The sequence below is a fragment of the Sinocyclocheilus anshuiensis genome, unplaced genomic scaffold (assembly GCF_001515605.1).
Source record: "Sinocyclocheilus anshuiensis isolate Anshui unplaced genomic scaffold, SAMN03320099.WGS_v1.1 scaffold941, whole genome shotgun sequence".
In the NCBI taxonomy this organism is placed as follows: Eukaryota; Metazoa; Chordata; class Actinopteri; order Cypriniformes; family Cyprinidae; genus Sinocyclocheilus; species Sinocyclocheilus anshuiensis.
Genome location: NW_015555791.1, coordinates 739,355 through 755,014, shown reverse-complemented (window position 1 = coordinate 755,014; position 15,660 = coordinate 739,355). Strand labels below are relative to the sequence as shown.

At 35.7% G+C, this 15,660-nt stretch overlaps 1 protein-coding gene across 2 annotated transcripts in view; it reads right to left on the bottom strand.

The window, feature by feature from the left end:
* Window positions 1-10,392: 10,392 nt before the first annotated feature.
* deaf1 (DEAF1 transcription factor) overlaps window positions 10,393-15,660 on the bottom strand; it is a 17,187-nt gene continuing 11,919 nt past the window's right edge. For both annotated transcript variants that reach the window (XM_016468970.1, XM_016468971.1), the window contains exons 10-13: window positions 14,432-14,688; window positions 12,711-12,776; window positions 11,018-11,107; window positions 10,393-10,941 (exon numbers count right to left, since the gene is read on the bottom strand). In XM_016468970.1, coding sequence (XP_016324456.1) covers window positions 10,837-10,941; window positions 11,018-11,107; window positions 12,711-12,776; window positions 14,432-14,688 — 518 coding nt within the window. In that variant the 3' untranslated portion in view covers window positions 10,393-10,836. The remainder of the gene's footprint in view (window positions 10,942-11,017; window positions 11,108-12,710; window positions 12,777-14,431; window positions 14,689-15,660) is intronic.

Below are 15,660 nucleotides of genomic sequence, written 5' to 3'. Positions count from 1 at the left end.
TTGGTGGATTTTGATGTGAGAGGACCTTTTCACTAGAAGAAGCATTATTATTATGGATTATGCACTCATATTTTGGCCACAGTTTAAAGTTAAAACACCTTAAAGGTATAGTTCACACAAAAATGAAAATTCTGTCATTAATTACCCTCATGTCGTTCCAAACCCGTAAGACCTTCGTTCATCTTCAGAACACAACTTAAGATATTTTTGATGAATTCCGAGAGTTCTCTGACCCTCCATAGACAGCAAGGGTCCTACAACGTTCAAGGCACAGAAATGTAGTAAGGACATTGTTAAAACAGTCCATGTGACATCAGTGGTTCAACTGTAGTTTTACTAGCTACAAGAATAATTTTTGTGTGCAAAGAAAACAAAAGTAATGACTTTATTCAACAATTCTTCGTGAAATTACGTTTGAACCACTGATGTCACTTGGATTATTTTAACGATGGCCTTACTACTGTATGTTTCTGTGCCTTGAACGTTGTAAGACCCTTGCTGTCTATGGAGGGCCAGAGAGCTCTCGGAATTCATCAAACATATCTTAATTTGTGTTCCGAAGATGAAAGAAGGTCTTACGGGTTTGGAACGGCATGAAGATGAGTAATTAATGATATAATTTTCATTTTTGGGCGAACTATCCCTTTAATGATGGATTTGTTTCTTACAAACTACTTACTTCACAAGACGTTAAACGAGTATAAAAACGTATGTGTTATGGACTGTGGTGTGGATTACTTGTGGTGTTTTTATCAGCTGTTAGCACTCTCATTCTGACGGCACCCATTCACTGCAGAGGATCCATTGCTGAGCAGGTGATGTAACAATAAATTTCTCCAAATCTGTTCTGATGAAAAAAACATCTACATATTGAATGGCTTGTTTTCATTATTGGGCAAACTATTCCTTTCAGTTCGGGAAGCCTTGACCAAGAGAAAACAAGACAGTAAGCAATTATCTGGACGTGCATTATTAAAGCACAATATTCCATCACTATTAATTATTTACAGTCTGTCAGATTCGCATAACAAGGCTTTTTTTCCCACATGCTGATGACTACGCAGGTATTCATTTCAATAAAATGCCATCATCCTGCCCCGTCATCTGTCTAATGTTTCCTCCCTCATTCTTTATGCAAAGAAATTTATTTTTTTATTCCAAAAAGATTCAAATGTAATTTCCTTAAAAGTAAAGCTGAGAGTGATATTAAGGTCAAAAGGAGATGGTGACGTGTGTCCTTCGGTGATGCAGGGGGGGCGAATGTATTTCCTGATGCTTTTAAAATGAGACATGTCGAAACTTATTATGCTCAGAAAACCACAGCGGCAGAAGCAGCCTGTCCGGGTTCATTCCACCCACTCTCTCCTAATGCAAAAAAGACGGAGACCTGTCAAACAACACCTGAGACAACATCGAGCAGTCTGAGAATGACCAAAACATAGGCGTAAATGCAGCATATGGAGCAACAGAGAACCTCTAGATACGCTTTCAAAGCTCAGGAGGTCTCAGTCGAGGATTTACGCATGTACTCTGTCTCAGATGTTTCTCTGAGGTAAAAATAGCAGTTGACATATGGTAAGAGTATTAAGTTATATAATAAATATGAACGGCAGCTCAGATTATTTGATGGGAATTTGGTCATATTGTGATCTTTGACTGCGATGTATTGGTAAAATGGCGCACAGTTTGAAACTCTAGAAAATAAATGTGAGATTACTTACTTTTTCTCAAGAGAAACGAGAAGCAGGAGAACTCAGGTTTCCATATGATCTCCACTAAATATCATTGCTGTCTGGGAGACACAATTTAAACATTTGAGATTGATCTGTAATTTTTATTTCCTACAAATTTGAATTAGAAAGAACAAATCTCAAAAAAGGAACTTTAAAAATATCAATACTAGAATATCAGAATTTATGATAAAGGGTATCTAGATTTGGTTTTAAGTTTAAACAATATAAAAGGAAGCTTTCCTGTAGCTCAAACCGTGATCATGGCACTAGCAACACCAAGGTCATGGGTTTGATTCCTAGAGAAAGCAAGAACTGATCAAACGTGTCTCTTGAATGCAATCTAATTTGCTTGAAATAAAAACATCTGTTAAATGCATAAATATAAACTAATATTAGTGTTTTTGCCTTTGCAAAACTCTGGCACCATGTTGGAGTGTTCTGAGTGGCTGTTTGTGTTGCTATGCAGTTACTTAGACATTTTAAGTGGTTGTGTTGCTATGCAGTTTCTGGAGTGTTCTGAGCATAGATATATATACGTAGTAGATGCCTCATTAGCGACTGTTTCTATGGGCCGCGATCGCTGATCTATAATAGAGAACTAGATTGCTCATGACTTCATGAAAGTGAAGCCGCCGCCATATTGGTAATCCCCACTATTCCCATACATTCCATTGAATTAATAGGAAATCGTACGAATTTAATGAGAAAACATCTGAAGTATCTCTATACATTCTTACAATGCAAACACCCTAGGCATGTAAATGGTTATTTTTTTAATGTCGGGAATTTCCCCTACTTATTAAAAAGCTATGTTCATTACAGTAGCGAACATCATGAACATGATAAACATCAGACGGACACGACCTCAACATATATATAACAAATGACAAAGTGCTCATTCTGAAATCTGAAGAAAGAGTTATGCTTTGTATACACATACCTTTATTGGCCTTGTAACGTTACAGTTATTCATTGTTTACATATTTGCGCAATCTTGGAGAGTCTGAAATAGATGCTGCTCAATCAGGACATTAAAAATATACACATCATAATTTATTCAGAGAAATAACTGACTACATACAGTACGGACTTAAAGACATAAAGCTTTATTTCCAAGATGATGCATGGTAAGCTTTTCATTTCAGTACAACATAGAGCAGTAAAGTAACAGAGGCTATTGTATTATTCATTGTATATTCAAATCAATTTCTGATACTAATACATTCATGTTTAATAATTCCTGAATAATTACGTACATAAAAAATAGGCTATATTTTGTGTTGGATCAGTTACCTGTGTCGGGAGTGCGCAGCAGACACACCCACCTAAACAATTTAAATATATCGCTTATCCTACCCAAAAAGACCATAAACATTGCCGATAACATCTGAAGTAAAAATGAATTTACATACACCTAACATAAAAACTAATCCCGTGTGACTGATTCGCTTCAAATCGGGTGATTTTAGGTCAGTGTTAGATTCCCAGTACATTATTACAACACATGTAAATGGTTATTTGTTAAATGTCGGGAATGCTTATTAAAAAGTTATGTTCATATTCATTACAGTAGCAAACATTAGATGAACATGATGAACAACGTAAGGAGATCCTCAACATATATTACAAATGACATTCTGTGCTCATTCTGAAATCTGAATAAAGATTTATGCTGTGCAACATATGCACATATACCTTAATTCGCTTTGTACAGGCTATTCACTGTTTATGTAATTATGTTGTGTTGTCATATTGTTTTTATTCATACAGTAGGCTAGCTGCAAATGTTTCAACAATGATTTCATTAACAGCATTAATTTTGAAGCAGGTAATGATTCAAATGGTGATTAAATTAATTATTAATTTAACATGTATACATAACATTTTACATGGAAACAGTAATGCTAGTAAAATGCCATATTTGCGCGATCTTTGAGAGTCTGAAATAGATGTTGCTCAATCAGGACATTAAAAATATACATATCATAACTTATTCAGAGGAATAACTGACTATATACAGTACAGATTTAAAGACATGAAGCTTTATTTCCAAGATGATGCATGGTAAGCTTTTCATTTCAGTACAACATAGAGCAGTAAAGTAACAGAGGCTATTGTATTATTCATTGTATATTCAAATCAATTTCTGATACTAATACATTCATGTTTAATAATTCCTGAATAATTACGTACATAAAAAATAGGCTATATTTTGTGTTGGATCAGTTACCTGTGTCGGGCAGCAATTTATACGCTTGTATATCTTTGAATATTCATTGATTATTATGGTGAATGACGTTCCAAGATGGCGCGTCAATGTATCTGGAGCCATCGAATAGGGCATCTATACATATCTATGGTTCTGAGTAGTTCCCAGGGCCGGATTTACGCATAGGCATTCTAGGCACGTGCCTATGTTCGCTCGTCCAAGGGGGGGCCCAAACACAATGAAGAGCTATATAATATTTTTGTTATGGGCTATCTACAACAGTAAAAGAACCAAAACCCCAGAAGACATTGAGCAAATAAATATAACAAACAATAGGGTAAAAAATGACACATTTTTCCATGTCTTCCACTTTTTTTATGTAGGCTACAGAAATCAGGCTTTCTTTCTCCCAGTCTCTCTCACAGACGCACACACAGTGCAGACACACACTCGCGCACGCACGCGGAGATGCGAACAGAAACTTCTTGTCAGTGCTGCCCCGCGAATTTATCAATAAAAGTTTCACAGCTGAAAAGCTACATGACATTTCTCAGTAGCGAGGTTCTTGAAGCAGTTTAACTTAAAGATTCGCTATTAGTAGACGCTGCGGCTGAATACTGCTGCGAGACGCACAGACGCACGTATTCACACGCGCTTAATCTCTCTCTCTCTCTAATAACCGCATTAGACTGCATTAATAACTGCGTTAGCCTGCATATCAATGGCTCAAGTCTCCGTAATTAGCTGTAAAATTACGTTTTGGAATTTGCAACGGAAGGTTTGGGATGAGGTGCGTAAAAAATTAGTTCAACCCACAAGATTTCAGGACGGAAACATGTCAAATGTCTTGAAACAAATCATCTGAACAATGTCTTGATGTGTGGTTGTGACTCCAGGCCATTAATTTTTAGAGAAATAATGCACTCCCGAAGTGGTTATGTAGCCACGACGCCACGCCTATTAATGGAATGGTCTTTCTCAGTTCTCAAACAAATTAAGAACTACATTCGATTTTTATTGACTGAACGCAAGCGCTTATTGCGATAGAAAACACTAACGGTTTCCACTGATTAAGAAATATTTTAGTTTGCTTGGGTGGTAATATTAGGCCTAACATATTAATAGGGAAGGGAGGCCCAAAAATTTGTTTTGCCTGTCACGAAAAGAGGTAAATCCGGCCCTGCCCAGGGTGTTGCTATGTAGTTACTTAAGCATTCTAAGTGGTTGTTTGTGTTGCTATGCAGTTTCTGGGGAGTTCAGGGGCCAGTTGCATAAACTTGCAACCATCTTAAGACTGTGTCTTAAAAAATAGTTTGACCAACTAGCAGTTACCAAAGGGTAATCAGCCTTACTTTTCCAATACAAATAAGACCAATCTACCTTTTCATAACTGAATTTAAAAAGCTATGACCAGTCTTGAAGAAAAACAATTAGTTGACTAACTTTTTAAGACTAGTCTAAACCGTTTATGCAACCGGCCCCTGGATTGTTGCTAAACCATTACTATGCAGTTACTTATGTGTTCCGAGTTGTTGTTTGTGTTGCTATGCAGTTACTGCAGTGTTCTAAGTGGTTGCTTGTGTTGCTATACAGTTTCTGAGGTGTTCTAGGTGGTTGCCTGGGCGTTACTATGCAGTTAATTAGGTGTTCTAAGAGGTTTTTGTGTTGCTATCCAGTTAATTATGTGTTCTAAGTGTGTGTTGCTATGCAGTTTCTAGGGTGTTCTGGGTGGTTGCCAGACCGTTGCTATGCGGTTACTAAGGTGTTCTGAGTGGTTGTTTGTTTCTAGGGTGTTTTAGGTGATTGCTTACTGGCTTAGCTCAAAAGAGCCACACCCACAATCCACTATGAGATTCTTCATTTGATGCAAATCTTAAGTCTAAACGCTTTCAAAATTACTGAAGGTTTGTTCTATGAAAAGGTTAAATTACCTGTTTTCTTGAAGAATGAATGGCCTTCCTCTCATAAGTTCCACTCCAGGGTCACCACAGCTTTCCAAAAATAAACTTCACACACCAGAATCACCTTTCAAGGAAAAAAGCAGCAGCATCTTCTCAGCAGAACCCCTAATACAGCCCTCGTTACCATTACTAACATGGAAATGTCAGAAAAAAAGAAAAAGCTTTTAGTGTAAATGTCAGATCTCAACAGGTCCCGGCAGGAACCACTTTGACGGCAACTCATCTTTCAAGAATAACCCCCGTTTTTCCGAGCTCTCCCGCTGAGGTGTATGAATAGAAAATAGATTAGGTGGAAAATATAGATACACACACAAAAGGGTGGGTTTTCTAGTTTACCTACAATGAGATAAAAGTGAAGGAGCATCTAGTTCACGCAAAAATCATTTACTCACCTTCATGTCGTTCCAAATCTGACTTTCATCAGCCACGAATGCATCCTACACATATGAGATTATTAATATTTCTACACAATATAAATGTAATACTACAACAAGTGAACAAAAATACAGAGAATACTCACATTAACTTGAAAAAGTGAAAGTTACGTGCTAATCATATGTTGTGATTGTGAATATGCTTTTATCTTTTATTTAAAAGCTTTTAGCTTTTATTGTGAATATTATCTTATTTTAGACTAAAATTAAATGTCCGTTTATTCGGAATCTAAAAAACTGCAAAAATTAAGTAAATGATAACAGATTTTCGCTTCTGCTCCAGTCCAGAATACGCGATTTTAAAGACTTTCAGAGACGATTGAAGTAACTCCTGCAAGGCCCTTATTGTTCAGTTCGTCCTAGATGAACATAATTTCTCACGAGGGTATTTTTGGACTCCAGGTTTTTAAGAGAGCAATATAACAGATCTGACATTGATATGAGAACACATATCAAGAAATGATGAGAGACAGATGGAAAGAAAGACAGAGAGTGAGTGAAAGGAGGAAGATTTGACAAGACAACCGTGGAGAACTCTACTGACAGCGTTTGTCCATGACCACAGAAGCGGAATTATTACTGTTATTACAGTGATTAACTGGTTACAATACAATAGTAAACTTTTAGGGCAATGGCAGCCTAAAAATTTTTGTTTTTTTAAATCAGGCCTCAATCTTACAGAAAATTGCAAGTCAGAAGGTCAGAGACCTCACAGCTATGTCCTAAAAAGATTTTGCCAATGCTCTCGTTAAGTTCTGAAAACATTATTTCCGAATGTTCTTTAAAAAGTTATCCAATGAACATTCAACTAAAACATTTCAGATGTTTTTGTGCTAACGTTTTGACAGTGTTATTAAAGACCTGATCCCTTTGAATGAATGTTGTGTTAACATTACTGGAAGAATATTCAGAACTTTAGAGAACCTTGCCAGAACTTTAAACCCTTTTCAGACAATTCCCTAAAGATGTCAGCTAAAATGCTGTCCAAATGTCCCAAAACCTCACTAAAAATTACCTGCTGTTTCAGTTGACACGAAAATTCAAATTCCATGTGAATAGGAATGTTTATGATTGCAGTATTGTATTTTCACCTTCTTTCAAGCAATAAGGTACACACACACACATATATATACTCTCAGAATGGTGCTATATACAGTATCAGTTTTCAAACAACAGTAAAAGCCACTGTCATATATGTGACCCTGGAGCACAAAACCAGTCTTAAGTCGCTGGGGTATATTTGTAGCAATAGCCAAAAATACATTGTATGTGTCAAAATTATTGATTTTTCTTTTATGCCAAAAATCATTAGGACATTAAGTAAAGATCATGTTCCATGAAGATATTTTGTAAATTTCCTACCATAAATATATCAAAACTTAATTTTTGATTTGTAATATGCATTGCTAAGAACGTCATCTGGACAACTTTAAAGGCAATTTTCTCATTATTTTGATTTCTTTGCACCCTCAGAATCCAGGTTTTAAAATAGCTGTATCTCGGCTAGGGCTGCACGATAAATCGCATGCGATATTTAACGCGCATCTTATCAGTAAAGCCGGTTCTGTAATCAGCGGTAAATCTCCATCACCTGCGTGCTTTCACATTGAGCAGCATTAACTCCACAGAGCCGTTGTTCACTGACGAGCTGCGCAAAACCACGTTCATATTTGCGCGATTTTTTGTCGTGCAGCCCTAATCTCGGCCAAATATTGTCCTATCCTAACAAACCATACATCAATGGAAAGCTTATTTATTCAGCTTTCAGATGATGTATAAATCTAAATTTCGAAAAATTGACCCTTATGACTGGTTTTGTGGTCCAGGGTCACATTTGTTCTGTATAGTATCTGTTGCTTCACTGACCTGCGTAATGGAAAACCACTGCCATTCGGTCCAGACGTGTCTCTTTAGATGATTCTGGCATCACTGACTGGCTCTTTGGCTTTGGCTAAAGCCGTCCAGTGCCCTTCCCATAATTCCCCCAACAATTTTCTATCCCAGTGTATCGATTCACATTTAGACACTGAGGTACGAAAGGGAGGTCATAAAAACACCGTCCTGCGGCAAACTATCAGCCAAGGTTGCTCGTGGGAAATCTGATTGTATTCCAGATATCCTCCAAAATTGAGCTAGGAACCTCTAAAGAAACTCACTCAAAAATGGCACAAGTAATAAAGCGTCTGAACACTTTCAGCACCACAGCTCAGAATCAGACATCTTAAATGGGTCGCATTATAAGACGTCAGTCGAAGGAAGTGAAAGTTCATTGCAGTAGGAAAACTCACTGTAACTTTCAGAACTCAAAACATCCTCCCTATAGTGAAAAAGGGGCATTTATTGAAAATGAGCTACAAAAATAGTCTAGCAGCTGGACTAGATTACAATATTAACACATGACCACCTACAGTGCATTTCTTAGTAACCCAATCACAGTGAGCTAATAAAAAGGAAGAAGGATACATATTGTCGCTGATTAGAGTGACTACAGTTTATTTTGAACAAGATGTCTAATCGTATTGTTTGCTGACTGGTTGATGAATGTCACAATGTAAAGCAGTTTTGTTTTAGAGGCTGATGTTGGCCTATAAATACTCGTTTCACATGCAAAGCTCATTTACATATAGAGGTCATTCAGCTACATTAGCAAAATGGCTTGTTCAGAAATAGAGTGGAAAGCGGTCATGAAAAGTTATATTATGATCGAGTACAAAAACCCTTGACTAATAAGTGGATTATGCAGAAAGTGTACAATGTGACTTAGGTGAACAACAGGGAATTTGAATGTGAAATCTGGTGAGGTTTCTGTCCTTTGACTATTGTGAGTTAGCACGGTAGCATTTGCGTAACTTTAGGTCGGGATTATTTCGCATGGGTCAGCTGTGTGGTGGTTCACCGAGAAAAGCTCAGCTAATCTCTACAATGTGTCAAATCCATTAAAAAAAGGATATCATGATAACACACTTTTGTGTGTGTGGCCTCAAATCCAAAATCCATTGAATAAAGAGGCATGAAAAAACTCAAAGCTTCCCATTTATTTTTGTTTTGTTTTGAAAACATTGTAAAAATTTAATCCTTCATTAGAATTAGTTTCTGAAAATATATTATTGTCCAATTAAAGGAGTAATTCACCTAAAAAAAAACACTTCTGTCATCATTTACTCAACTTCATGGTGTTCCAGACCTGTTTGACTGACTTTTGCCTGTAGGACACAAAATAATAAGTTTTGAGCTGCTCTTTGACTAGCTCAAAACAAAAAAAACAAAAAACAATAAAAGTATCATAATAGTTTTCCACACTATGATTTCAATTTATAATATTTGCACAAAACAACACATTTTAATGTGAAAATTACAAAAAAAAAAAAAATTAGTATGCATGAATGAGATTTATATGGAAGCTGGTTTCCATTGTGGGTAAAAAAAAAAAGAAAAAAAAAAAGGTCATTGTGACTTTTTATCTCAGATTCCGACATTTTTTTAGAAACTCACAATTCTGAGAAAAAAAATCAGAATTGTGAGATATAAACTCTGAATTCTGACTTTTTTTCTCACAATTCTGACTTCACATCTCACAGTTCAGTTTTTTGTTTTCGTCATGTAATAAAAAAAAAATTGCGACTTTTAATCTCACATTTCTGACTTTTTTCTTGCAATTCTGAGTTTATATCTCACAATTCTTAAAAACAAAAACAATTGTGAGATAAAAAATTCATAATTTGAAGAAAAAAGTTAGAATTATGAGAAAAAAAGTCAGAATTGCACAATTCTGTTGTCCTTTTGACCTTTTCTGTTGACCTTTTCTCTCACAATTCTGACTTCACATCTCGCAAGTAGTTTTTTTCCCCCCGTCATGGTTAAAAACAGGTAATTGCAACTTTTTATCTCACTATTTAGATTTTTTTTCTCTCAATTGCAAGTTTATGTCACATTCTGAATTTCTCCTCAGAACTGCGAGAGAAAAGTCAGAATTGTGAGATATAAACTCAGAATTGCAAGAAAAAGAGTCAGAATTGCGAGACAAAAAAAAAAAACAAAAAAAACAAATCGCAATTACCCATTTTATTTAATTTTTCTTGTGGCGGAAACAAGCTTTCATAGATTTGAGAGCTACAATTTGATTATCTTAAATTTCAGGCCACGTGGATTACTTTAGCGTTTTTATTTTTCCTTTTAGGAGCTTAAAAACTGTTAATTTTATGTCTTCATTTTAAGGAAATTGTGAGCTTGGACACAACATATTGTGTTCAAAAAGACTTCGAAAAACATAAGGGTGAGTAAATGATTTTTGGTGAGCTACCACTTTAAGGATTATCTTCACGTACAAAATCCATAGTGAGATGGTGAAACCGCTCAAATGGTACAGAAAGTACAGACGTCATTCATGTCACAGTGTGTAAGGGGGCTGCTACCACGAGGCTTTAGAGCTGAACTAAAACACATGAACAGAAGTGATCACCCATCTAGACTTCATACGTCACGGTCTTGCGGTGAGAGCGCTAGGCCTTCCCTTTCTCCACCTCCACACCGGCCATTTGAGCGTATTCCTGAATGCTGACAGTCGTGCCCGGTGGACAGCAGCTCAGCTGATGCTCCTTCCAGTCCTGCAGAAACATGGATCCAAAAATAAAGAGGCTCTAACCGCTGTGATATGATGGTGATTGCTAGGACTGGACTTACTTTTCGCTGACAGAAGCCAGAGCAGTAATGGACTTTATGGCAGCCCGCACACTCACTGGACGCCTCTCGACCGCAGTTCACACACGTGTGCTGGAACACAGAAGAAACATACTAGTGTCACTATTAATACTATTAAGAGAATAGTTTTATCTAAGTATGTACACTACCGCTCAAAAGTTTGGGATCAGTAAGACTTGTAATGTTTTTTAAAGAAGTCTCTTATGCTCATCAAGTCTGCATTTATTTGATCAAAAATACAGAAAAAAAAAACTGTAATCTTGCAAAATGTTATTACAATATAAAATAATGGTTTCTATTTTAATATACTTTAAAATATAATTTATTTCTGTGATGCAAAGCTGAATTTATATATATATAAATGAATAACTACTATTTCATAATATTACAATTATTATAAAATGAATGAATCATTTTAAAGGGGTCATATGATGCTGCTAAAAAGAACATTATTTTGTGATCTTCTTTATGCACCAAGAGCTTGTAACACTCCAAAGAGAAAGGAAAAAATGAAATTTTATCATATGACCCCTTTAAGACCTAAAATGTTGTGACAACTATTAATATACAAATTTATGTTGTCAAAGACATTGTGAATATGAGTAAAAACAGTGTGAATATCAAAGCACATATCTCCTCCCAAGTGAATGAAGAGCAGCCTGGACATTCTGCAAAATATTCTCTTTAGTGTTCAATAGAGAAATAACAAGATACATGTATAGAACAATACATGGGTGAGTAAATAATGCCAGAATGTTCATTTTGGCCTCAACACAGACTAGCATTTTAAACAAGCAAAGACTCTGGGATCTATTGGCGTTTTCCCGTGGAGCATCTGTGTGTTTTCAGCTGCAGATTCTGATAGTCCTGCTTCATGTCTCTCTGTCACATCTGAAGCGAAGCACCTGCCAAACACAGCGGGTGATAATGTGTGACGGTCAGTGTTTCTACACCGCTGGAGTCCGGCCCGATCGCCACACACACATCTGAGAACGCCAACTACATCAGCAGATCCCCACACGAGCCACATTATAAAACTCAGAGCTCTGCTCCATTAAGTCTGATGAGCCACGTTCAGTACTGTGGAGAAATATTCAATCTACTTGCATATCTGTTGCTAAGGCTGTTTGGCAAGTATAAACAACCCACGGTTAAACTAATATTACTTAGTAACACTAATATTATTTTTAATTATATTACTCCGTAAATGCAATAAACCATCTGAAAAACTGACAAACAGAAATTGAACAACACAAGAAAATGTAGAGCAAACCTTAGCCAGGGTTATTATAAAACTAAAACCATAAAAAAAATTGTTACTTGAAATAAACATGAACTGAAATAAAATATAAATAAAGACAAGCTAGTTATCAAGGCAACATTTCTCCTTATTTATTTAGCTAAAGTTAATACTTTAATAAGTAATAAAAAGTTTTAATACTTTAATAATAAGTACTAAAATAACTAAAACTTAATATAGACATTTAAAAAGGTAATAGAAAATGACCAAAACACACAACAAAATAATTATAAACAGAAATAAATGTGTATATATATATATATATATATATATAAATAAAGTCAAATTCAAAATATTAATAAAAAGTATAATAGTATATTAATGATAACAAAATAACACTGATATGATAACAGAGAGAGTGAGAGAGAGATTTACCTTGATGATAATTTCAGTGATTTTCCCCTCAGGTTCTTCACTGAGTGACAACTGACTCTGAAAGGACTGAGAGAGAGAAACATGAATATATGATGCTTCTTATAGGGGTCATAAAACAAACTTCTCCCCTCTGGTCCACTTATAATGTCTGTAAAGGTTTCTTAGACCCAAAACAATCATCATTTAGTTTTTGCATTCAGTTACTGTGGACGACTCCATATACTGAAACATCACAAATTGGTTGAAACTTAAGCGGCCTTGATGACATCAGCAGGAAGGAAAGTTGTTTCAGATTTGGAATATTTTGTTGAACAAATACAAAACAAACTTTTTTTTTCATTTAACTATTATGTACTGATGAATCATTCATAATAAGAACAGGAAAATATATTTAGACAGTTTATTTTGTGAATTTGTATTTAATATCCTTTGACTTAAATGACTTTTTTTCTGTTAAACATAACATTAGCACATTAACTTAATATCTGTAAAGGTTTCTTAGACCAGAAACAGTCATAACACTAATTTAGTTCTTATGATCATTTTTCACACTTTTGAGGCCATTTTACTACTGCATGTGTATATATAAACAGCCAACCGATTTCCATATGCATTTATGGTTATGCCATCACAATCATAAATAGCCAGTTTTTGCAGGTTAGTTTTAATAAATGCTCTTTTTAATGTAGGGAAGTTTTGAGATTATTAAAATCTTTTATTTCACAAAATTGCCCATGCAAATAAAGTCCCCGTGCACTATTTTATGCCTTAAAACTCAACTTTGATAATCAAAATGACATATTTAAATGTTTTCTTTTTTTTTTTTTTGTGAAAATAATTTCTTCATGCTTTAAAATGGCCTAAATATAACTCTACACCTCATTTAGTATATGCAACTATGAATATGCAAATTAGTCCCCTCCACTCAATCACAACATCTCAACTAATTCCACCACTTTCACTCGGTTAACTGAAGTAGTAAATGCTACATAATGGATAGTGGCAAAATGTAATTAATCTTTAATTGGTTTGTCTTTAAGCATATTAAAAACACCAGATAAACAACATTAAAAACAATTTTCACCACAGGCAGTGTTGGGTGTAACGCACTACAAGTAACGCGAGTTACGTAATCAGATTACTTTTTCCAAGTAACTCATTACTTTTTCATTTACAAGAAAATATCTGAGTTTTCTTTTTCGAATAAGTAATGCAAGTTATTTTGTTTTCTCATTTATTGACTGACTAAATATGTTAAATAACATAAATATCCTTTATGTATTTAATCACATTTTATTAACCAATATCTTTGCTGCTGACTTTCGATGATCCAATTCAACCATATTAATAAGCGAAAAATGACTTTAGATAAACATGACATTTGTGTTTCTTTTCTTCTTCTCCTGCGTCCTATGCTTCATGCAATTCAAAATGGCTGAGGCTTATTCATTTGACTTTTGATGTGAAAGAGCTTTTACATTTGCCAAAAATTAAATTTTTTTATTTTTAAAAGCAAACAAACAAGCCCAGCCCAGATGAGAAAAGGTAACACAAAAGTAACGTAATGCATTACTTTCTATAAAAAGTAACTAATGCAATTAGTTACTTTTTTAGGGCGTAATGCAATATTGTAATGCATTACTTTTAAAAGTAACTTTCCCCAACACTGACCCGAGACCAGTTTTGTGGTTGTAATTGTTTGAATAAAGTATTTCTGTCACCTCTTTTCTGATGCTACTGTTTTTCTCTGGGCTGATGGCGCCATGCGCTCCGCTCTGACTGGCATGTTTGGCCTGTGCGATGAGGACTTTGAGTTGCTGGACGTTGTTGAGCAGCGTATTGGCCATCTCCTCCAGGTAAAGCCACGTGCGCTGCTCGGCCGTCTCCAGCCCGTTCATGATCGGCCCTGACGGAGAGGGTTTAGACTGCACCACGGCTTGCTGAGGGACCACCGCCAGCGCAGGAATGGTGGTCAACACTGAGGAGAAACACATTCGAGATGAAGCCTAACCTACGTCTCCTGAGTGATGAAAGACCTCTGCGCGATTAAATGTCCCTCTGGGACGGGATTTTGTAGAGGTGAACCTTGACTAGCACATTTACAGTCCGTCCTCACCTGATCTCCGTTTAACCCTGACCCACATTTCATTTTAAAAGCTTTTTGTTCTAAAAAAAGACCAGGCGTGTTCGGAACAGACAGGAAAGGACAGTCTCAGTCAGGATTCGACCCATACGAACAAAATTTAATGTTGACTACACTTGCTCTCCATTGAATCTCAATGCCGTCTAGGAGAGACAACTGATCTGATTTGGGTTTCTTTTTCTACAGGATGAAACATACGTGAACGTGCCTCAAAATACAGAATCTGAGCCTCTGATTGTATAGTCAAACAGTGGTCTGTGTGTTTTAGCTCAAACATCTCCCATAATTCAACACATCCGACATGTCCTGCTGTTAGTAAATTCACTTTATCCCCTTATTTCTGAGATAAAAACATCTGCTAACACAAACATGGCTTATATCTGACAAAACATACCTGGGTATTCATACTAGGGAACTCACAGAACGAAGAGGTTATGAGCAAGAATATAAATTGTAGCTTTTTATTTTTGGCCTTTTTGGCACTTTTATTAATAGGGATGGTGAAATAATGAGTAGAAGAGGGCAAAACGGAATCGTGAAATGCCACAAGCCCAGAGTTCCCACATTTTACCAGTAACTTTCCATGATTTCCCCAGTCATTTGTGATAAGGATTATGGTTATAAAATCTATTTTATACATATGTAAGATATATATGTCAAGTCAAGAATCATTATTTAAATGTTATTTTTATAAGTCAAGAATCACTATTTAATCAAACTATGCTACACCATAAGCACAAATTACACATTTCACCTTTGTGTTTGTGTGTAAATATGTGCATATGTTTTGTGGTGAAAAAATGTACA